Source organism: Vidua chalybeata, chromosome 3 (genome assembly GCF_026979565.1).
Source record: "Vidua chalybeata isolate OUT-0048 chromosome 3, bVidCha1 merged haplotype, whole genome shotgun sequence".
In the NCBI taxonomy this organism is placed as follows: Eukaryota; Metazoa; Chordata; class Aves; order Passeriformes; family Viduidae; genus Vidua; species Vidua chalybeata.
Genome location: NC_071532.1, coordinates 41,169,263 through 41,192,342, shown reverse-complemented (window position 1 = coordinate 41,192,342; position 23,080 = coordinate 41,169,263). Strand labels below are relative to the sequence as shown.

Sequence of the window (23,080 nt, the reverse complement as noted above, 5' to 3'; positions counted from 1 at the left end):
ATTGTTAAACTCAGATTAAAGCTGCATCAGTCAAGGAGATGTCACTTTTGCTGTTTGCTGAAGGAACTGCAAATCTCAATGAGCAAAACAAGATGTCTAAATGCAAGACCGATGACTTCCTACCAAAATTTATCAGATGTGCTCATAAAGACTTCACTGGAAATCCTTGGCATTGGACATCTGACAGATTATTCAAAGAAAAAAAAAGCCTCACACACCAGTGAATAATCAAAGAAAAATAAAATTAAATTAAAAAATGACCCAAGCCTGTTTGGTCTGTGATGTATTTCTATTTCAAAAATTTATTCATCGCTGATAAACAAAAGTTCTGAAGAAATACATTTCATTTTAAGCACACATCAGGCTATGATTTTTTACAAGATGGACAAAGTAACAGTCAAATCAAAGGAACAAAAGACTAGTTTAGTATCACCTTTGTTGAGCAGGATCAAGATTCCTGACTTACACATGCTAGCATGGTACAACTTGGCTTGGATTCATAAGTGTCCTGGTTTAGGGCAAATTTGGGAGAGAAATCCTTCACAAGCACAGACAGAAACTTGCAACAGAAAGAAAATGTCAACAGGGAAGAACTCCTGTCAGCCTCACCCAAAACAGAGCAATCTAAAAAATGGTAAAATGAATCTGAGACACAGCTAATCTATTTCTATACTAACTTCCAGCTGAGTAAAATTTCCTGCTGTTATCCTCCATGGTTTAGTAAGCAAGGCTAGGGACTCAAGTTTTCATACACGTCAACAATGTGAAACTAGAAAAGCAGGAGAGAAATACCAGGCCCTGAAAAGATTTCTTCTTAAAAATTCATGCCTTGCAATCATCATCAACTGGAGAACATGCAAGGGAAAAGTAAACTGCTATTTAGCAGCTTAAAAATTAATCAAGGCATTACACATCCTCAAGAGAAGAGAGGAATCTCTAAGTTTGAAACTAAAAGAAAAAACTGACATGTTGCAGCAGCTTTGAATCACTGATCTTTAAGCCCTTTCTCCTAATATTAAGTTACCACTACAGGCATTCGATTTGTCCATTAGCAAAGGAGTTAGGAACCATTATTTTCTTTTGCATTTTTCTCTACAGATATGGTAAACACCCAGCTGCAGAGTGAAGGAAAGAAAACCCCAAATACCAAAACAGAAACCAACAATTCCCCACCACCCAAACGAATAAACCAAATAGCATACACCTGCTATTTGTGCCATCTTCCTGTAAGAACAGAGTAATCTGCTCTTTCAGGAAAAAACCCAAGAAACTGAAGGCAGGGATGACAGACAGAGGTCACCCTCTCTTGTATCTTGCCAAGTTTTAACAGCAAAGTTGGAAAACTTGGCAAAGTGAAGGCAAAACTGAACTAAGAACAGAGATGAAAAATGAACTTAGACAGGAAGGGAGAGAGGAAAAACTGAATAGCTGCTTACACTATTAATAGAATCAGCACACAGCTATGTACATGGATTGCATCTTCCATGACCTTCTAGGGAGTACAGTAACCTGACCTACCTACCTCCCTCCTTCCCAGGCTTTTCAATGCAATGGCCAGCACAAGATTTTTACTTGCTTTGGACAGAACCACATTTCATAAGCATACAAAATCAAGCAACATAACATACCATACCATCAAAAGTTTGGCACAATATATTAATACCTTTATACATTGCTTATTTCAAACTTGTCAATCAGATGCTGATTTCTCAGACCAAATTTCAGAAAAAGCCTTGCCAACCAGCAGTTAATTCCTCTTCAAGTCATGGCCTTATTCCTGTCTTCATTTTTATGTGACATTTACCTGCTAACCACATTCACTTCAAACATCCTAATGAAGTGACACATGCCAGAAGGCAGCACTTTTCACGCTGGCTCAGTGGCCACATTCAGCTGAGCTCTCTAGGGCCAGTAGAGCCACATGAAGTTTGGATCCAAACAGCTTGAATGTAACCATGCTTCCACTAAGCAAAAACCAGCTCAGGTATTTTTCCCTGTAGCAACATCTAGTTTGGTACTCTCCCTTTACCATTCAATTCTAATTGTGCTCAACAGCAGGACCACACAAAGTTCATTTTCAAGTATCATTCCTTTAATCCATGCATGCCCATAGGCTCCAAGAAATGCTCTCCAGCTCTTGAATTGCTGAAGAAATGTGCATACAAGTCTAGATGATTCATCAGTTCTTACACATGGCACAGGAAAAAAACACAGAACTGCAGTTGCTTAAGTCGGATATTCAGGAAATGACTGTGCACATGGGATGTGCTTAGGCTTTGATGAATGCATCTAACAAATAAGAAATAGGATAGAGAAACTCTTATGAAACTATCAAGCAAGAGGCATTAGCCAGGGGAAAACAGTATTGACTCTCAACATGGTAACAGTAGAAGGCACATTCCTTGCACGGAGGCTTTGACTGAGACCTGAGGAGAGCATGGCAATTGGGAAAACACATCTCCAAAGCTGAACCCACGAGCAACTAAAACCAGTGCTAAAGACAGACATAACAGGAAGATCTAAAACACTTCCCAGCTGAAGTTCTGCAGCTCTCACTGCTACTAAACTGAGATAAAAGTGCTTAAACATTAATGAGCTTTTCTGATCTCCTATACCTCAGCTTGTAAAGCTGCAAGTCTCAAATCTCCAAAAGCAAAGAGAGGACTGAGTGAGCTTACAAATGGCACTGAAAAAGATTGCATCTTCTGTAACACAACACAGTGGCATTTTCCAGGCTGCTAGCCAGGTTAGGTGGGACGTGCTTGTTCTCAAAATTGCGTCAGTTTAACAAAAAGGTGATGGTTTAAAATTGAGTCAGTGAAAGCACTGCAAATACACCTGCAGTCCTTCAATCTTACGAAGCCCTAGTTTCCATTAACTTAATCTAACTGCTTATCAGGAAAATAAAATGGAGTTCAAACCTAAAAATGTACACAGAGCTGTGCACTGACTTAAATAGAGTAGTAATAAAAAAAGAGTAAAGTTTATCTAACATATCTCTGAATACATACAATGTCTTCAAGTCTAAACCACCTGTATTTCCTAAAGAAAAAAAAACCAAAAAAAAGCAAAAAAAAATCATTTCTATAAGCACATCCAAGACATGTCAGTGCTTCAAAGCAGTAATAGCTCTCTCCCCTAAGGTTCAACATAACACCATCTGATAGTTTCGATATCAAAGTCTACTGCAAATTTATAAAAAAAAGGTCAACAACAAAGAACACATGAACAAAAAAATCCCCTGGATATACTTAATTGAGGTTTCCCAAAGAAAGCAGATGAAAAGCACTGTCACCAGAGACAAAGTTATCTCTTAAAAGCCAAGGAGCAAACACAACACTTGGCTTTGCAGCTAGGAAAGGTTTAAAGCATACTTTGATTTGTGTCAGTCTAAATCTGTCTATAGTATGATTAAATAAGCTGACCAATACATTTCAGATTCAAACAGCTGTTGAATAATGTTAAATATGTTTGTAGAATTGGCAGGCCTTCATGGCTAACTCCTCATTCCCTTCAAGAGAAGCAGACTCATGACTCACTATTTTGGCACTGTATGAAAATTTGACGGAGAAGTAAATCAGTCAACACAGATTTTAAGAGTCTGTTTTTAATTTAACACCATAATTGCTTTGAAATTAATAAAACCATTTAGAAAGTAAGTACTTTGAAACTTTTTTCTCCAAGATGGAGCAGAGCTTTTTGCTCTCACATAAGACTACTCAACTTCCTAGTTTCATTGTTACCCATTCAAGAAGGGCACAGAGCAGCAACATCTTTAGGAACTAAAAATAACACAACACTAAAACAAATTACAACATTGCACTAAAACAGTATGAAGTCTCATTCAGCTACATCACTTAAAATATATTCTGACAGCACTTTGTGCACACCAGATTCCCAGAGCCAACCACATGACATCAGCAGGCACCTGATGTCACACACAAAAAGCATGGTTACCTATTTTTAGATTATCAGTATTATCAGTGAATTTTTTCAGTTGTGTGAGATCTGCTGGGTAAACAACAACTGGACTCAACCTTAAGGGGTCTTTTTCAAACTTAATGATGCTGTGACACACTACCTTAAAAATAAAGCATATACATTAGCCCAAACATCAAGCCTGGGGACTTCTTAGCACCAGGAGAGGCTGGGAAAGAAGAAACACTAAGGATTAAGGGTGGGCAAGAGGTGGTTGCTTTTTGGTTTTCTTTTAAAACCAAACCTTACTGTATTATCTGTGAAAGTAAATGCCTGAGAAATTTGCCATTTAAAAAATGTCACTCATCATCTCTGCCTTTCTCTCCTCAAAACTATACATACTGAGAAGCCTAGAATTTCTTTCCCCTAGAAGATAAACCATACACAATCATTTTGCTAACTGCTAGGAGGGAGATTCATTTCTTACTTAAAACTGCAATTTTGTTTCTGTTTTAGGGAATAAAATAGCCACATAACCAAAATTTAGGCTGTAGGAAAGGTATCTTTATATAAATTTGAATGTTGTGCGACTGCATGGGAACAGTATTTTGTGTTTAGTACTGTTTAGCCAGATACTTGGAAATATTTGTGCAGCGCAAGTTCCTTAGGTTTAGCAAATGTTCATGAAGATGCAGTAAAATTTCTAAATCTAGGCCTCAGGTACCACCTCTAGATTTCAAACACAGAAAGATTTACTGTCATAAACAGTATGCCAAGGAGAATGATTTTAAAACAGGTTTTAAGGCTATTTTCAAGGAGACATACATGAAACAGCATACCCAAACTTCACATTATATGCTATAGCATTCACTCCTACTATTAAAGTCCAGATAATCCTTTGAAATTATTTATATATTACATAAAAAGAAGTAACTATGCACTGAAATGATATTAGACTTTTATTTATGGACAGATTTAATTTATATTAGCACTGCACAGAAGTCTGACTAAGGTTTAAAGCCAAACAGTAACGAGTAGCCTGTAATATGCTTTCAAGCCACCTACAATTTAAATGCAAGAAATGCTGACACTACCTAGGCTTTTTATGGGCTTTCACACATAAAGTGTCTCCCTCCAAGTTTTTCTTTACAATCCCACCACAGTCCTGTAATAGGGCCTCTTTCCCAGGTGGCATAAACAACACTTAGGGGTTTTGTTGTTTTAACCAGATCACACAGGCAATAAGCCAATCTATTGGCATTCCAGCTGTCTCAGTTCCCACCAGTCCCTGGGCAAAGCCCTGAGGAACAGCTGAAGCCATGCAGCACTACAGGCTGAATGTAAACACCAGGAGCAGGACTGCTGATGTTGGCATGCCAAGTCAGAAAAGTGACTCCCAAACCCACCCCTTCTCCGTATGTCCCAGCAGAGCCAGCCGTGTCATTTCAGGTTAAGGAGGCATTCTGCCGCACACAGGGGAGGCTGCACTCACTCAGTGGAACTCCTGGAGGAGAGTAGCTCAGGAATGTAATGTATTTGCTCTAGGAGCATGTGGCCTTGTGAGCATGAGAAAGATCTGAACGTACCCAACACTGATTCCAGGGAGGAAAAAACACCTGAGGAAACTGTCTGTGCTTCTCTGGCTGATACAAAAGCCCCACTGTCTTCTGAAATGCCAATTCAACTGACCATATAGTGAGTTTATGTCCATGGCAGCAACAAGGTCATCTCTATGTTAGGACCTCCTGCATAGCTCCTTGGTGCTGCTTCAACAGGTTTTTTTCCCAGTCTCCCCATCAATCATAACCACTGGCCCAGAAGACCAGTGTGATGGAAAAACACATCACTCTCATGCCTTGGAAAAAATAGAATATGCTGCATTATCAACTATAAATCGGTTAAAACGGACCCATCTGGTTTGTTCCAAGTCTGTTTATACTTGGCATTAGGAAGCTGCTATGAAGAAAACCAATCCAATGAAAAAAGTTACCTCTTTTCATTTTTGCCACTATTTCAACAACAAAAATAGTATTCATTAGTATTTTTATATATATATAAAAATTATTCACCCTTCCTAAAAGGCAAGTAGGCTTCTCCATAGATTAGTCCTTTCCTGTGAACAACAACTAAAAAGCCTGTCAATGTTAAATGACAAGGCTCCTGTCAATCAAATTGGTTATGACTGTCTGTAACTCAACAAGTATTGTGGTTAGACATTACATGCTAACCTCAAACTCCAAATTTGCCACTCTAAAAATCAGAAAGTGACAGAATACAAACTCCACACAAAGTGGTGATGTAAGAAAAAAAGCCATGGTGTACAAAACCTGATAGGAACAAGAAAGCTTCTCTTTACCAACTTGTCACTGAGACATTTCCCCCCCCCCCACCCCGCCACTTTCCAGGGCATTCAGAAGAACACACAGAACCAGGACCTCTCCCCTCAAATGCTCACACTGAAAGTCAAAACTTTCAACATCAGCTAGCACACACAAACTACTAAACCTTCTTAAAAGCACTGTAGTAAGAAAGAGAAATACACTATTTCACACCCCATATAGAAATAATGGATTTCAAGACAGGATATGCACACATCCTTTTTTTTGTGTTTCTGCAGAAGGTTTTATCTGTATGTCCCTAAAAATCCAATCAGCAGAAACTTTCCTGGTAAACCAAAGGACAGCTAGGTCTTTGCAATCTACAATACTCACTGGGGAGAGATTGTGGGGATTAGCAATAGTAGCCTAGATCAGAGGTGTCACGTCAGACCAAGAGGACTGTTCCACAGCACATATTTATGCAACCTACATGCAAGATCTGCAGAGCTTAAATAAAGCCTGTTCCCAGCTTAATGTTGTGCCAATTAAAGAAAAGAAGAAAAAAAAGAGGCAAGTGCATAATGGATGACAAAGTGTTTGCCTCAGTCTGCAAATGACCCGAAACAACTCATACCCAAGGTATGAAGTCATCATCAACTCAAGCAACAGCAGTGGAAATTACTGATGGACAGACAACATACAGTGAAATGAAAGGAAGATGAAGAAAGTAGACAACAGAAGGACACGGACAAAAGTCTGCATTATTGAAAAGAGGAAAGTAACACCAAATATCACAAGAACTAAGAAAGAAGCAGAACAGCAGCCAATTCTAAAAATCTTAGATTCCAGATTTCTATACAGTCAACTTCCCATTTAAGTCAGCAAGCAATCATTTCAGATTTCAGGATTGGCAGAAATAGTCTTTCAGACAGAGACTGTATTTTAAAATAAATATCCTATATAATTGTTGAAAATAAACAACACATGTCCTAAAACTTGGATCTAGTATTACACACTAATACTGGGTAGCAGTTTCAAAACAGGAGACTGCACTTCAAGAAATTATCTGTGGTCAGCCAACTGATTTACTCATTTCTACGACATCTAGAAAGGGCCCTGTATATTTATACTAAAGACACTACAGATCCCAAAACTTTTTTTGTATTCTCTCTAAGCCACACTTGTTTGGACATGGGCAACCAAGAAGAAGAAAGCTGATTCTGAAGCCAGAGAAAGGCTGTAGGGAAAGAACAGGGAGGAAGGGGAGGAGTGGGCAAGGACCTGTGGATAGTGGGTGCACTTGCCAATCCTGTGATGCAGTAAGGAAGGGAGCAAGCCCAACACCATGGGTTTTAATTGCAAATACCCTGCTATTAACCCCATGAAATCAAGCTACAAGCACTAACAAGTAAGATACCTCAGCAGGCCTCAGCTGTAATTGTTTTTGGGCATCTTCCAGCCCCTTAATGAACCATACCACAAAACATCTTGGACATCAGAGGTTACTCTCAGCAACACAGATCTGCAACCAAAGATAAGAAAAAAGCTGCTGCTCCATGCACAGCACCATGCTAATATCCACTCACTGCATGCAGAAAGCTGCTCATATCACCTGTACTCTAGGTAAAATGTTTGTGTGAAGTGGCCTTACAAAAAGCTACTTACCTCTCTGAATGCCTACTCTGCCCTCAAGCCTATTGATCTATTTATCCTCCCACATGGAGCACACACACATCAGTAAAAAGATCAATATATTTTATTTCCAGTATCAATACAAGCAATGTGATATAGCTACCATGAAGACAACTGAGAGTTACTCCAGAAAACAAGAATTTACTTCCTTTGTAATGACAACCCTTAATTAAGGGTTCCCAAACCAAGATAACTGTTCCTTAAAAATGAAGGCTAGATGATGAAAAAAAAGTTTAACAGATTTTTCAAAGGAAAAAGAAATTCTCAAAGGGACTCCATCTTCCTGTCACTGGCAAATTCTGTTCCCTACTGAGCCCCTGAAGAATTCCATCACTCTCTCCAGAAAGCTGCTCCCAAAGGGAAGGGGTGGGGGGCATGGAGGAAGGCAGGGGGGTGCATTGGAATTTTTGCTCTTCAAAGGCAAGTTTTCTCTGGGGTTTTAATATGGAGCTATTCTAAGTTGAATTTTAGAACTCTAAGTCTCAATGGTGAGGAAGCATCATTTATTACTAGCTTTGTCTTTCAGTGGGTGCGTTCCTTCAAAGTAGCAGGATGTGAGTGTAGAAAGAGTAAAAGACACAGTAAAAACAGAAATCTGCAAAATTCAAGTTGCTATATGAGACAATTAAACTGAAAATAAAGCTAGTTGATAGTATCTTCATCTACATTTCATGTCCTGCAGTGGAATATTATTTTCCATGTTTAAAAGGTCCTTTATAAAGCTATAGGACTAAACAGGTAAAAATAATTTATTACCTCTTACAATGTAATTTTGGCATAGCCTTGGCTCATGAGTGAGACAACTCCCATTTTCTATTTTCACTAAGGAAAATGACAAAGTCGGGACTCCAGTATAGGAACTCCTGTGTTGTTCTTGAGTCTGTGCCAGGTGTTAGGAGGCCTTCAGGAGTCATTTGTCCAAGCTATAGCAGAAATGTAATGCAAATTTACTCAACCCATTAATTTTAATGCAAACATTGAACATTTTTAAATATTAAGCACTTGAACCATGGATCTTACTTCCAAGGCATTTCCTAATAATGGAACAGGCAAAGAAAAGACCAATAAAACAGTAAATTCCAGTTGCAACTTCACTACGGCAAACCAACCTCCTTTAAGTGAAAAATGAGGTGTTACCAGAAGGATTCCCAGAGGACCTGTACTATTTCTGTATGAGCTGGGAAACGGGGGTGAAGGAGCAGAGGGATGGTGTTTACCTGCAGTACCTAAATATGCTGCAGTCCTTCCCAGCCCTGGCTGCAGAAAGGCACAATGGAGGGGTGTAAAACATTACCAACTGCCTAAACAACAAAATGGGAGGTGGAATTCAGGAAAGTACAAAGAAATACCCCTTGGGGGGAAAAATGTTTTCTTATACAGTGATGTCTTCTAAACTGGATACCATCACTTTAGAAAAAAAAAAAAAGAGTAAATACAGGCTGTTCTCCCAAGAACTTCATGTCAGCACAGCAGAGGAAGCAACTAAAGTGTCATAAATCAGTAGACAAGGAAAGACAACACAGAATACATCACTCTGCCAGCATACAAAATCAGGATATACTTGTACATTAAATACTGTGCTTCTGCTTGCCTTACCTTGATCAGCATAACCAGAAAAGCTGCACAGAAGTGCAGCAGGAATAACTAGAATCATGAAACAGTACCCGTTGGATAAACACAAAAAAACCCTACAATTCTTCAATTTAGGAGGGAAAGTGTGTCAGCTGAAAAATATGCATGCAAACAAATGCCACACTTTTAAAAAGATTGTGACAAGTAAAACTACTGGGAAGTGAGTTTTCACAATACAATCTAGGAGACACTGAAATCACCATCAGTGGGTTTTAAACAAAAGGAAGTTCCTTTTCCATCTAATCAAACTGCAGGACTTGCTGTTACAGGATGTTGCAGAGGCCAAAAGTACAAATGGCTTTTAAAACAAGATTACAAAAATTAATGGCAAATGTGTCCATCCATCTGCACGTATTACAGGCAGTGGTCTAGATACAACCTCTGTCTCAGAGCTCCTGGATTTCCAGAGGTAGGTGGTATATGAGAACATCATTTTATATACACTTTGAAGCTTTATAGACAGAGTAATTATTCATTATTTATAACAACTACATAATAGTATAAACATAGATGGCAAATACTTGTGTGAAACAGACATTTGGTAAGGGAGAACTCCCACTCAGCAAACACAAGAAAGCAGCCTGCTAGAACCTAAACCAAATTAGCCAGAATGCAAAAAGTGTAAGCTTTGAGCAAAGTGGGTCTTCAGCATCTGAACAATAAGAACAAATGCCTTTAAATTTTACTATAAATCTTACTTTATATACTTTACTTTTTAAGGTAGTCCTTAAAAAGGCTTAGCTTTAATCTACAACTCATGGCCTAGCATCTAGTTCATACAGAAGGTCACTTCAGATGAACACAACTCCATCTGGCTTCAATTTACCACTAGATATATGGTAGGGATGGCCAAGCTGACATCTCCTGAGAGGCACATGGCTCTTATCTCTCTAACGCAGTCCTTGTGGAGGACAGGCCATTGACAGGGGGCCTGCAACCGCTGTACCTGGCAGAGAGCAGCAGCTGAGGCAAGTCTTGTCCTCTGCACCCCTGCTGGGGCAGCCAGCCTCGCCCAGCACCTGCTCCTCCTCCCTCCCCCTCTACCACAACAGGAAAGGAACCACTGCAGAGCAAGGTCCCCAGGGGAGCACAGGTGGGATGGAAGTGGGCAGGAGCAGCAAGTTTGTGTGGGGAATACACATGAAAGAAAATTACTAGAAAGTAGATGGAAGAGGTAAGGATTGTATCTTGAGAGCTGTAGGTTTTTTATTTATTCAACAGCCTGGCAAAATACATAAGCCTGACTCTTACCAGTTCAAATGCTGCCTCCCCACATTTTTCTTTTTTAATATGGAGTGGGTGGAATTTTTCATAAGTAAAATAAAACTGAAATGTACCAAAAATAATATTTGGTCAGACGTTTGTTACAAATAAAAAAAAAAAAGTAAAAATATGTAAAATATTAGAAGTAAAAGCACTTTTTGGAAGTTTGTCACTTTGAAATAGCATATTTCATTTTTCTGTCTTGCAAGAAAAGGATAACTATGCCTGCTGCACTATGCCGTCTCAGTACAGAAGTGGACTCAAGATCATATATAACTTTAAAATAATTTTGGAGAGAAAGTATGAATCCCCTACAGGTAATTTACTTTCATTCCTTAAATGTTTGCTTAAATCAGTTTTGCAGAGTGTACACATTCTTTGTATTAGCAAGCTTTGCTAGGAAAGGACTGCACTATGAGCATATGCACACGTGAATGGAGAAACAGGCAACTTGGGAGAAAAGAGGAAAGAGGCAGCAGCATAGACATAGTAAAAGTGACCACCTGGATGACCAAAAGGGATCCAAGGCAGGAATATTTCAAACAGTTATATTACTGGCATATTCAACCACAATGATCCTTTAGGGAGCAAATGACACTAGCAGGAAGACAGACTTCTAGTTACTTCACTCAGAGATGCAATAAGCAGGACTTATACTGACAGTGCCATTGCTGAAAAAAAATATTTTAACAGATTGTAAAATTTGGCTTCTTTTGTATCTTTTCCATTTCAAACTGCAGTATGTTTTTTAATGGAAGCGCTGAGGTTGGCAGTCACCTCTGGAGATCACATTGTCCAGCCCACTGCTGAGAGGTGGGTCACTCATAGCAGGCCGAGTGACCAGTGATCAGGTTTTGAGTATCTCCAAGGATGAAGACTCCACAACCTCTGTAGCAATCTGCTTCTTGGTTCATCACAATGGAAAAAGCATTTATTTCATTTCAGTGGAATTTCTTGCATCTCAGCATACCCACTGCCTTGCGACTGAGCAGTGCTGCCAAAAGTCTGGCTCCCTCTCCTTCACTCCTCCTGTCAAGTATCTGTACACACTAGTATGGTCCCCTCACATCTCCTCCTCTGCCACATGAACAGCCCCAGCTCTCTCAGTGTCTCTCTGTATGACCTGAAAGAGCAAATCCACCACTATGAACAGTGCTACTGCCTGGCTGATGCACTGTCATAGAGGGGCTAAAGCACACACAAATAAGATTAAGCCAAACAGAGGTACAATTCAGCCAGCATCTATTTCACTGGGCATCATCCAGTATGCCAGCTGAAAAGGAGTCAGTTTAAGATGCCCTTATCAACTGGCCACAGTCTCCTTTCTCACAGCAGTAAGGCTGCATGCCAGCTGTCTGAACAACAATGCAGCAACCACTGAAACTGGAAGGGCCCAAAGCCTTCAGCAGAGAACAGACCACACACTGTTCTAATACAGCAGAAGCTGTTGAGGGATCTTGGCATCCATGGCAAGGTTTAGCTGCTTGAACAGATGCTTGAACAGGACAGAGAGCAGCAACAAGAGAGATATGTTATTAACCAATGATGAACTACTTTGGAAACCTTACACACGTCGCATCCCTGGACTTTTTCACAGTACAGAGAACTTAAAACATATGAGGATTGCTGCCTCAAACTTGGGACAAGTTTTTAATCTATAGCAATTTAAATTCTACATTATCACAACCGTCAGGCTAAACTACTATTAAAACGTTTTTGTTTCATTTGACTAGCAACTTCAAGACTGTTATAAACTACATAACTGCAGCTATCTGACTTACTCAAGCAGGAAGGATAACAGACCCTGACATACCAGAAGGGCAGCAAACCACAGCAAGACTATGCCCAGCAGAGAATCCTATCGCCTCTGCCACCTCACCGAGAATTTCAAGCTATCAATGGAACAAATTGATGTGAATTGATAATACAAGCTCTTCCTGGAAACAGATTTAAAATATCTTCATACAAAAAGACAAATTAAACAAAACAAACAAAACCCAGGAAAAATTAACCAAATAAACAAATACAAATCAAACAAATACATATAAGGCCCTAATGTCTTCAGCATTTAGTGCATTTTTTAACTTGACAGTCAATGCAACAATTCCTCCACCCTGCTAGGACAAAAAAAAACCAAAAAACAAAAACACCTCCCTCACTGCATTCACCTTTGTATCATTTTCAACATCATGTTTGTTTTTGCTGAAACAAAGCAAGGCAGTCTCAGGCTCTGCTCTCACCGCAGCACATTGAGGTGACACAGCAGCATCTCCTTGAAGTTGTACATAATTTCTACATTGCAGAATGCCTTCATGATAAAACTATGCGCTCTAAGCTGGTCTGAGCCTAAATTAATGTGCAAAATTAATCCTTGGGTATTAAATAACCTTTCTCTTTAGGCCCCATTAGTTACCCTACAGGTATGGACTTCATCTCTTTGTCAGAGCACTACACACACAACATATCGATAACCACCCTACCACAATCTCTGCACAGACGTGCAGGCACACACACTTCTACCCGATTTCTATTTATAACACCATGTGCTAACAAAAATACTCTCAAGCAGTTTTAAGTTAAATACCAAAGAACAAGAAAGTCTTCAAGTGTAAGCAGCTGTTATGTGTGTAAAAGCATTGCTCTATTTTTGACAGACGCTGCCCTGGAACAGTGAGTGGATTTTGACCTGAAGCTTACGACTGCCACTTAGCAGCTAATTCTGGCACAAGCCTGCACTGGAAATATGCCTGACTATCCATCTTAACCAACAACTTTCAGAAACTCAAAGGAGTTTACAAGGATTTCATCAGCACCAAATGACTTTCCCAAAAGGCCTCAAAGACTAGCATTAGTACTCCTTCCGAAGGGTCTAAGTAAGTCATAAATGCAGAAGACAAAAAGGATATCATAAATAATGATTATTTCACCCAGTAGTAACTGCAAAGTCAAATAACTCTACTGTTCTATTCACTAAAAATACTGCTTTCAAAATACTGTTTTCTTAGTGGAGCGTAAAAAAACATGCCAACGAACAAAGAACTTGAACTGATATAATCTGAGTATGCTGATTTCCAAAAAACACTTATACAGTCCTTGCATTCTCTGCAGTCACTCCTCCACTGTTAAGTAACAAAATACAGCAGCACAAGAGACAGGGAGCCCCACGAGTGTCCTACTGAAGAATTCACTAACCAACCCACTCACAACAGTCCCAAAATTAATTTTTGAACTGAAAAAAGTGCTGTCTTTGTACAAGAGCTCTCTAACGAGCCTAAAGAGAAATTATTTAGTCTCCAGATAGGCAAGAAGAAATTTTTGCTTTTATATAGAGTATCCGTTTCCCTTTTATAACAAGTTTCCTTTCTGCTGCAGGAGAAAGCCTTCATTTAAATTCCAAGTACACTATGTACATACCTAGAGATACAAACATATGTACTAGCACCCAGTACAGAACAACAGAGAAGCAACTAGAAAGACAGCATCCTGCAAAATTCCAATAGCAACCTCGCCTGTTCAAGCCACGAGCCATCAGATTTTAATCAAGACAGGCTATCCAACTGAATTACAAATCTAATGAACATGGTAAATACCACAGAAGAAAATATTATGCTGCCAATTTATTTTTTCAGGAAATAACTAGCAGCCTATTCAGAAATTAAGCACCATTTAGAAAAAAGGAAAACATCTGTCAACCAACCAGTCAAGGTTACTGATACAACTAACCCAGGGATGTGAGAACTGCCGTTCAGACAGTCGTATGACTTGGCAGGACATCACTTGCAAAGAATTTCAGTCCAAGAGGCCACAGGGAAGGGAAGACAGCTCTTCCTCTCAAGCTGTACAGCTATGATGAGAAGCATCCTACTTAATCTTAGGTAGTATTAAATGAGCCCATTCTGTGCAGAAGAGACAGCATAGAATATCAAAGTAGCAATATCGTCAAAAAATCATTAATATTACTGACAGGAAAAAATTAATTATCCACAGTGTACTGAAATCACTGAATAGCACAAACTACAATGCCACAGGTTCCTTATCTCCAGAACAGTAACAACTAAAAAACGTGAACTCTAGTTACAGTAAAAAATGGCTTGGAAAAGCAAGAAGAACAAGCACTGGAGCCGGCATCAGGGGATGGGGCTGAGCAGGGACCTTCCTTACCAGCAGCAAACAGACGCAAGCTGCAGCACACTGTTCATGGCAGATGACGCCAATCCAGCTCTCTTGAAACAGAGGTCAAGAACATCTTTGATGCTAATAAAACTCTAGAATAAGGGATAGGAACAGCTAATAACTTAAGAGTAGGTTGATTTTGAAGCTAGGAGTGTGGGCGAAATCAGTTTTCATTTGGAGAAAATACATGTTCCACTGTACATGTTATGTGGGATCACCTGGTGGGTAGATGAGCAAAGTTTCTGTATAAAATGGTTGTAAGAAAGATTCTTGGAGGACAGAAGTATGTGTTTCTGATGACAAGAACTGAGCCTCACACTGAGCACAAAAGAGCAAAGAAAGAAAAGTTAAGAAGGAAAAAAAATACATAGCTAGTGAAGATTTCTTAAACTATGTTTGAATTTTCAAGGGCAAATTTTGGGAGAATCAGACTCAAGTGCTAAACTAAGGCTGTAGTTTGGCAAACACTTTAAACTGGCATAAATTTGCATTGCTGCTGAAAAAAAGTCTCACCATCTGCCAGTCCTCTGTGCCAGCACAAACATCTTAACACTGAACCAGAGCACTTCTTTTGCGAGTTTATTTTTCAGATGGATCAGTTCCCCAAAACCAGTTCACAGGATGGCCATGTAAATACTTGTGCTGGCAAAGAAGAGTGACTACTCCTCCAGCACTGCCAGCCCAAAATGTTCACTGAACTACAGCCTAACACATGAGGGTGTGAAGAAGTTCTAGCAGTGACAGGCGGTACTTCCCACCCTTGGACACACTATATTCATACTACACTTCAAAGCTGCGGTCACCACACAGCTGCCCCTCAGAAACCAGCATATCTCTGTAATTTTCTCTAGTAGGAGAACCTATTAGAATCTCAGCAACGCTAAAGTTGGCTGTAAACAAGAGTATTTTCTGGATGCTGCTGTGCTTCTCCATCAAAACATCATTTGCAGGAGAAACCCCAGTTACTCTTCTGATCATCTGCTTCACCTGGGACGTAAAAGGCTTGTCCATGAGAAACAACAAATGAAAACTATAGTCATCACATGTCAGGGTTCTACTCTAGCACGGATTTAAGAATGGTGTGTGAGCTGTTGTGTATCCATGGACCACCACACAATCCTCTGCAGACAGCACACTCATCTACAAGAAAACAACATCACCAACAGAAGTGCTACTGTCAAGGAAACAACCAACAGATAAGGATGAGCATTGGTCATATTCTGTATCAAGGTCAAGCAACACAAGCGAGTACTGGGAGAGAAAGACCTACCCATGTTTTCCCACAACACAGTGGCAAATTCAAAGCCATACATGAGGTCATTCACTAGGAACCAATTAGATCAGTAAGTTTTCTACCAAGAAATAAATTCAAGGCGTGATACTGAAACAATCTCCAGAACGATACAGGAGGATCAATGTAATCAGTAATCACACATGCCACAAGCAAATTGAAGGAAAGCCTCCCACTTTACATTCCTAAGCCCATATCTCCAGTCACAGCTCTTGGGTCCTTCAACCAGAGCAGGACTTACCCAAGCTGCACACCTGCCCCTGTGATTGCTATCCTTTCTTCTACCAAAGTTTTGGCATCATCATCACTTTCCAGTACCTGCTTGGTTGCCAAGTTCTTATTCCTTCTTATTTTTCATTTGTCTTCTTATTGCCACACATGCTTACAGTTACAGTTTTGTAGAGTAAGATAGAGTGGAAAGAACATCCATAAATCTTACTTTTCCTTGGTAACATTAATCCAACATGTTTGTAGAAAAGCTGCAACATAAATAAGTGTCAAGAGCAGAGAGCCTCTTCTGTCCAGTTTATAAAAAAGCTAACAGCAGGGTACGAGAAATCCACTCTTGGAGAATTACTTCCTAAAGAAGCATTACTAACTTTGAAAGAATCTAATTTATTAGGGCACAGTCAGACTAGTCTGAATCCAGAGTCCTCTAGAAAACTCCAGGATCTCCAGAATAAGAGATAAGCAACTGCCAGAAAAAAAAGTTTGCACGATATGTAACAAATAAAGCAATTTTTTAAGCTACAGGTGGCTGAGAAGCAGTGGGTGGCCACTAGCCTACTAGTAGAGAGAGGAGAGCATTAAAATGCAGAATATGAACAGGATTGGTCTCCTGACAGGTTTCTAGAAGTAGGAATGAAGGAAAAACTAAAGGGATGCAAGAGAGCCTGTCAAACTGTCTATTTTAATGTCCTTCCAACAAAAGGAAGAGGGTAGGGTTTAGGAGATGGCTGGCACTGGGTGTAATGGTGAGCAGAAAGCGGAATAGCTGATACATCACATGTCTGGTTATATGGTGATTACTAGGAACCCAGTCCACAACTGGGAAGTTGCAGTATTACTCCAGGACCAGTAAAGGATGTAAGCTTCAGATCAGCAGAGTCTATGATACAGGAAAGAGAAAGCTAGAAAAAAAATCATAAACCTGCTGCCACCCTTAACCCCTTCTTCATGCTCCATATGGGGAAAGAGGAAAAACCATCTCACTTGGGTGAGATTCAGGATGATTTCTTTTCCTGATTTTGATGAGCAGGCTTTTACCTCCACTAGTCATGTAAGAACAGGACAGGCAAGAAACAGAAATCCATGCATGTACAAATGTGGCAACTGATAAGGAAAAAAAAAAATTATGAAAAGATGAAACAAGTAAAAACTAGAAAATAACAGGAAGTAGGAGAAAGACGCTAGAGCTCAAATATGCAAGTATGTGCCACTGTCTGCTAGAGTAAAGAAGGAAGCAGAGTCTGGAAAGAAAGAGAACAAAAGCAAGGAATGCAGTAAGTCGGGACTTCCAAGATGAGTAAATAGTTAGCCACTCTAAAAAACCAAAATAGTTAGCCATCCTCTTATACTTGTTGTTGTCTCCACACACCTCAAAGGTACCTGGCTAGTTTATAACTAGTGCTGTATTGATAACTTTTGGGCTGGAGAGTAATTTGCTGACACTCAGGACTAAGTAGAACCACATCAGTTTAAGTATATCAGTTCTAGGTGGCCCAGGTAACCTAGAGAAAACACCTATCAGAGACTTTAAAATATAAAATCTCAGGTCACAATCAACATTTTACCTTATTTCATGTTCTTTGCCTTAATAGACTGGCCCTGGTGAATGTAAATGGTTGAATTAGATCCTATTTACACAACATAGCTTTTTCCCTGACAGGCAGGTTTACAAGCCAAGAGACTCAGGGTATATATACCTCAGACCCATTTCTTCTTGCTTTTTCATACACTGTTTCTGGACAGTTGAAGTGCACTTGAACAGACATTTGCCACAGAAGTGACGGCAAGTTCAATGCCAACACCACCCATGGGTTACAAGTTATATGGTTACCACATAAGTTATTTGAAGTGATACTCTGGGTATCATCTCCTGTTTATTCAACTCTGAGATAAATCTTTGAGAGTGAATGACAGTTTTCATTCTGCTTTTGCTGGCATTTTAGAGAATTGAGTTTTCCTGCACACTAAAAACACTGACTTTTGCAGGGAAATAAGCACGGGAAAGTGAGAAGACAAAGTAATGCACTTCTGTGCCACCAAGGAGTAAAGTGTTGTGCTTTTACTGATCTGATCCCTGCACCTGTTCTGATCCTCCAAACAGAGGGATTTCAAAAACCAAGTAGGAACATAAAATATAGTGGTCCAGGAATTACAGGCGTGATTGAGGATTACAACTCCAAAAGCCTTGGCACCTGTTCTTTACAGAAGCATACCACTGCACATAAAAACAGAAGTAGTATTCCTTTCTGCTGCATAAAACTGAAATCCAGCAAAACCACTGATATTTTTTAGACTGCAAGTTGAAGAGCCTTGAAGAGCTTTAAGACTGCCTGAAAGATAAGTTGGCTTAGAAAAGTCCTGCAGGAATCTATGAGGACTCTACAGCACGTTCCCATTGAAATGTTTTAGCACAGTACCAAAGTAACTGAAGAAATGCAAAGACAGCATTACAAAAAAAAAAAAAAAAAAAAAAATCCCACCCTCTTTTCTTTATCACGGGAGTTTCCCGTGCCCTGAACAAATCCAAGGCTGTTTTCTGTCTTCCAGTTTCTCCCTTCCTCCCTCCCGCAGCTTCCTACCAGCTGAGATTCTGCAGCTGCAGCAACAACAGTCCATCTGTGACAGTGCAACCACCTCAGCAGGATGACTCCTACCATTTCACTCTCTTCCTTATGCTTTAACAGAGGTAGCAAAGAAGGGGCTTCACCCCTCTATTTTTTATTAAACTGAAAAGATATTGATGAATATTCATTACTAATTCTCTACCAAGGGCATGAATTTTATTTAAAGGACTGGAAGGGAATCGCAAATTAGGCTAATACAATGGGAGGTTTTGGCTCAGTTCTCTGGTCTCGAAATAGAGCTAAAGAGTAAGATTTTTGTGGAAAAGTGACTTAATGAGAGTAAAATAAAAACTCTGCCCAAAGCCGCCCTGCTCCATGGCTGTGATTCCACTGCCTGCCACAACACCATTTGCCAGAGTGCCTCACTGTAACTCACGGGTTTATTGTGCCACCGGGGCACTCACTCACTGATGCGGGTCTCCTGACCACATTTTTAAGTCCTGTACCTGGCAGGCCATGTCCTGAGCCAAGGTTTACCAAAACCCAGCACATTCATGAGAGCCTACAAACGCTATGCACAAGTGGTTCCACGCTCTTCAGCCAGCGCCGCGGCCAGGACACCTCGCAACCAGCCCCCTGCTTCCCGCAGCCCGCCAGATCACTGTTAGACCGTTTTTCGGGAGACCACGAAAGAACTCCGATTTCAATACTCATCACCTAGCGGATAAGCTTCCGAGTCAAGGGGTTTTTAACAAAACGCAGGCATATAAAGAAGATCACTTTTTTTTACCTGGAAACAAACCCTTTCGCACCTGCCCGGTGGAGAGCAATCCCCAGGCTGCCCGCAGGACAGCAACCTGCCCGTCGACGCTGCAGCCCAGGCCCCCTGGGGCTGGGGGGTCCCAGCGTGACCGGGCGTGAGAACAGAATTGTTAGGGTTGGAAATGACCTCTGGAGATCATTCAGTCCAACCCTCCTGCCCAGGCAGGGTCACCTCGAGAAGGTGACACAGGAGGGCGTCCAGGCGGGTTTTGAATGCTTCCAGATAGAGACTCCACGACTTCCCCAGGCAGCCTGTTCCAGTGCTCTGCCACCCTACACGTAAAGAAGTTCTTAATCTTGTCAAGAAGTTCTTGTAGCTTTAGTTTATGGCCACCACTACTTGTCCTGTCACTGGGCAACACTGAAGAGTCTGGCACCGTCTTTTTAACATCAACCTCTGATATATTTACATACATTAATCCTCTTCTATCCTCTTTTCACTAGATTAAAAAGGCTCAGCTCCCACAGTCTCTCTTCATGATAGAGATGGTCCAAACCCCTAATCATCCCTGTGACCCTCTGCGTAACCCTCTAGTGAAAGACAGGAGCTTCTTTCTCATATTGAGGAGCTCAGAACTGGACACGACTCGCAAGCATGAGTAGGCTCCGGGGAGCGGCAGCGGGCGCACACGCACAGCACGGCCCCGCACAGGCACCCGGACGCACAGACAGCCGGACGGACGTGCGCACACGCACGCAGCCCCCCAGACAGCCGCACACGTGCGCGCGCACACGCCCGCACCCGGGGAAGCGCTGGCTCCACGGCCCCGCTCCCCCCGCTCCGCCACAACCCCCCCCGGCAGCAGGAGCAGGGGGAGGCCGGCACCGGGCGTCCCAGCTCCCTCCCTCACTCACTTTCGTCCTGCCGTTGATTTTGTAGTTGCCCAGCTTTCCATTACAGTGTCGGATGAGATCGTCCATGCTGTTCATGAGGAGCCGAATGGTCTGGCAGCCCGGCTCCTTTCCCTCCACCCAGGTGATCTTGTCGCCGCGAATGTCCTTGGAAGAGTCGCTCTTCTGGCTGACGAGCTGCCCGTCGGTGAAGCGGCCCGTGTGGTGGAGGGCCCGTACCTCCTCGGCCACCAGCCCGCCCAGCTCCTTGCCGAGGAAGTCGTCCACCACGCAGATGCCATGCTTGTTCATGCAGGGCACGATGTACTCCAGCGCCAGCCGCTGCGGCACCAGCGACTTGGTCTGCCCGTTGGGGCGCAGCGCGGCCCCACCGGGCCCCGCCTGCACACCGCCTGGGTACAGGTTCGACTTGTCCCGGTACAGCAGTACTGCCTCCCCGGAGGGCGACGGGGACTGGGCCGCGGCCGGGGCCTCCGTGTCACCGCCGGCAGCTGCAGTGGCGGCGGCGACGTGATTGTTGGTCAGCGGGGCGGCCTCGGCGGGGGCCTCCGGCGACGGCGGCGCTGCGCCTTTCCCGACCCTCGCCCGGCTGCCGCTGCCCGCCGCGGCCCCGCCGTGGGCGCGGGGCTGCGCGGGGTGCCCGCCGTGGGGCTCGGCAGCGCCCCCTGCCGCGCCAGCCGCCGCAGCGCCGCCGCCGCGGCAGATGAGCTTGTGCTTCTTCCAGTCCTGGCGCTGGTGCTCCTTGCTGCAGTAAAAGGAACTGCGGCAGCGGCCGCACCGCAGCAGGTTCTCCATCTTCCCGCACAGCTCGCAGTACTGCCGGTCCCGCTCGCTACTGCTGCTGCTACAGCTACTACTACTACTACTGCTACTGCTGCTGCTGCCGCCGCCGCTCTCGCCCTGGCCACCCTGACCAGCGCCTCCGCCGCTGTCATTCGCCATGGCGCTGGTGGTGCCGCCGCAGCCCCGCTCCGCCGGGTCGTGTTATGTAAGGAGGCGGGCGGGAGCGGCGCTAGCGCGGGCCCCCGCCCGGCCGCGCGGGGAGGGAGCGCTTACTGCATCATGGCCGCCCGGCTCCGCCGCGGCCCCCGCCGCCCTCCGCCTCCGCCGGCCCGCGGCCTCCTCCGTCGCGCGGGGGCCCGCGCCGCCCTCCCTGCGCCGCTAACGCTGCTTAGCGCCGCCTCATCGCCGCCCCACCGGCGGCGGGACGGCCGAGGGGCAGCGGGGTGGCGCGGTGCGGGGCTGCCTTTCGCTCTCCGCCGGCCTCTCTGCCCTGTGCAGCACTGGCCGGCGCGGCCGCCGCCCCTACCCACCGCACCTCCGCCGCTCTGCCGGGGCGAGGAGGAGGAGACGCCACTCCAGAGGCCCGCTGTGCACGTACGCCACTTCCAGCCCGCCAGCGCCGCCGGCGCGTCAGACGGGCGTGGCCGGGCGGGCGTGGCCGGCTCGGAGTCGGCCGTGTCCTCTGCGCCGCTGGGTGAGGGGCTGAGAGGCACCGCTGCAGTCATGGGCGCACGGACAGGCCGTGGGGTGGCCGCAGTGCTCTCGTGGGGATGGCGCCCTTCCCCACCCTGTGACGAGTGCGGCCTTCCCGGCAGGGACAGTGGGGAAATTGCTGGGGGGTGTCACTGGTCTGGGCTGCCGGGGCCGCCCCATCGTCGCTGGGCAGGTCGCTAATCTGAGGGTGCCCCGTGACCCCAGTAGCGAGCTGCCCCGCTGCCCCTGTGGGGTGTGGGCCTGCCGCAGGTGAGGCGGGGGCACCGAGGAGCGGCGGGTGACGTGGAAGCTGGGCACTGTGGCTTGAGTGACAGGCAAAGTGGCGGCGGCGGCGGCACCTGGCTACAGTGAGTTTTGTCACTCCCGTAGGCCCCAAAATATTCCCGCCGGATAGCTGGTAGAACGGGAGAGACGTACTGTCTCCTTCATAAATAACACGTGGCTTGTGTCCCGCCTAACGGAGTGGTAGTGAAGGCTGGAGCTAGGCTGATTAAGAAATGAAAAAGCGAAAAGCAGGAAGAAGGAGCCAGTTGATGTAGCTGCCGAAACAAGGTGAGACCAGGAGTTGGGGCCTGTGCTATGATGAACATGGTGAAGTCCCTGACAGGCAAAAGGAAGCTCGTTTGGCAGAGCAGTGCTGGTGGAGGGACAAAGGTCTCAGCTCAGTCACATCGGTTGTCAGAAGCCATATGGACATCTAGACTCCTCTGAGGTGATGTTTAAGCTTCCACTGATCCAATTAATCGTGGCTTTGCTTGCTTGTGGTATAGTTTAGGAAAAGTGGAGTTTCTTGCAGTACAGCCCAACACTGTGGTCGGTGCTTCAGAGCC

At 43.5% G+C, this 23,080-nt stretch overlaps 2 protein-coding genes across 3 annotated transcripts in view; one reads left to right on the top strand and one right to left on the bottom strand.

The window, feature by feature from the left end:
• EGLN1 (egl-9 family hypoxia inducible factor 1) overlaps positions 1-22,048 on the bottom strand; it is a 34,515-nt gene extending 12,467 nt beyond the window's left edge. The window contains exon 1 of one of the 2 annotated variants that reach the window (XM_053938322.1): positions 20,757-22,048. In XM_053938322.1, the coding sequence (XP_053794297.1) occupies positions 20,757-21,695 (939 nt within the window). In that variant the 5' untranslated portion in view covers positions 21,696-22,048. The remainder of the gene's footprint in view (positions 1-20,756) is intronic. The other variant, XM_053938321.1, reaches the window with a different exon arrangement.
• A 567-nt stretch (positions 22,049-22,615) lies between these two features.
• The window catches only part of TSNAX (translin associated factor X), a 56,535-nt gene continuing 56,070 nt past the window's right edge, over positions 22,616-23,080 (top strand). The window contains exon 1 of the mRNA XM_053939527.1: positions 22,616-22,962. The gene's annotated coding sequence lies outside the window, so the exon portion shown is untranslated. The remainder of the gene's footprint in view (positions 22,963-23,080) is intronic.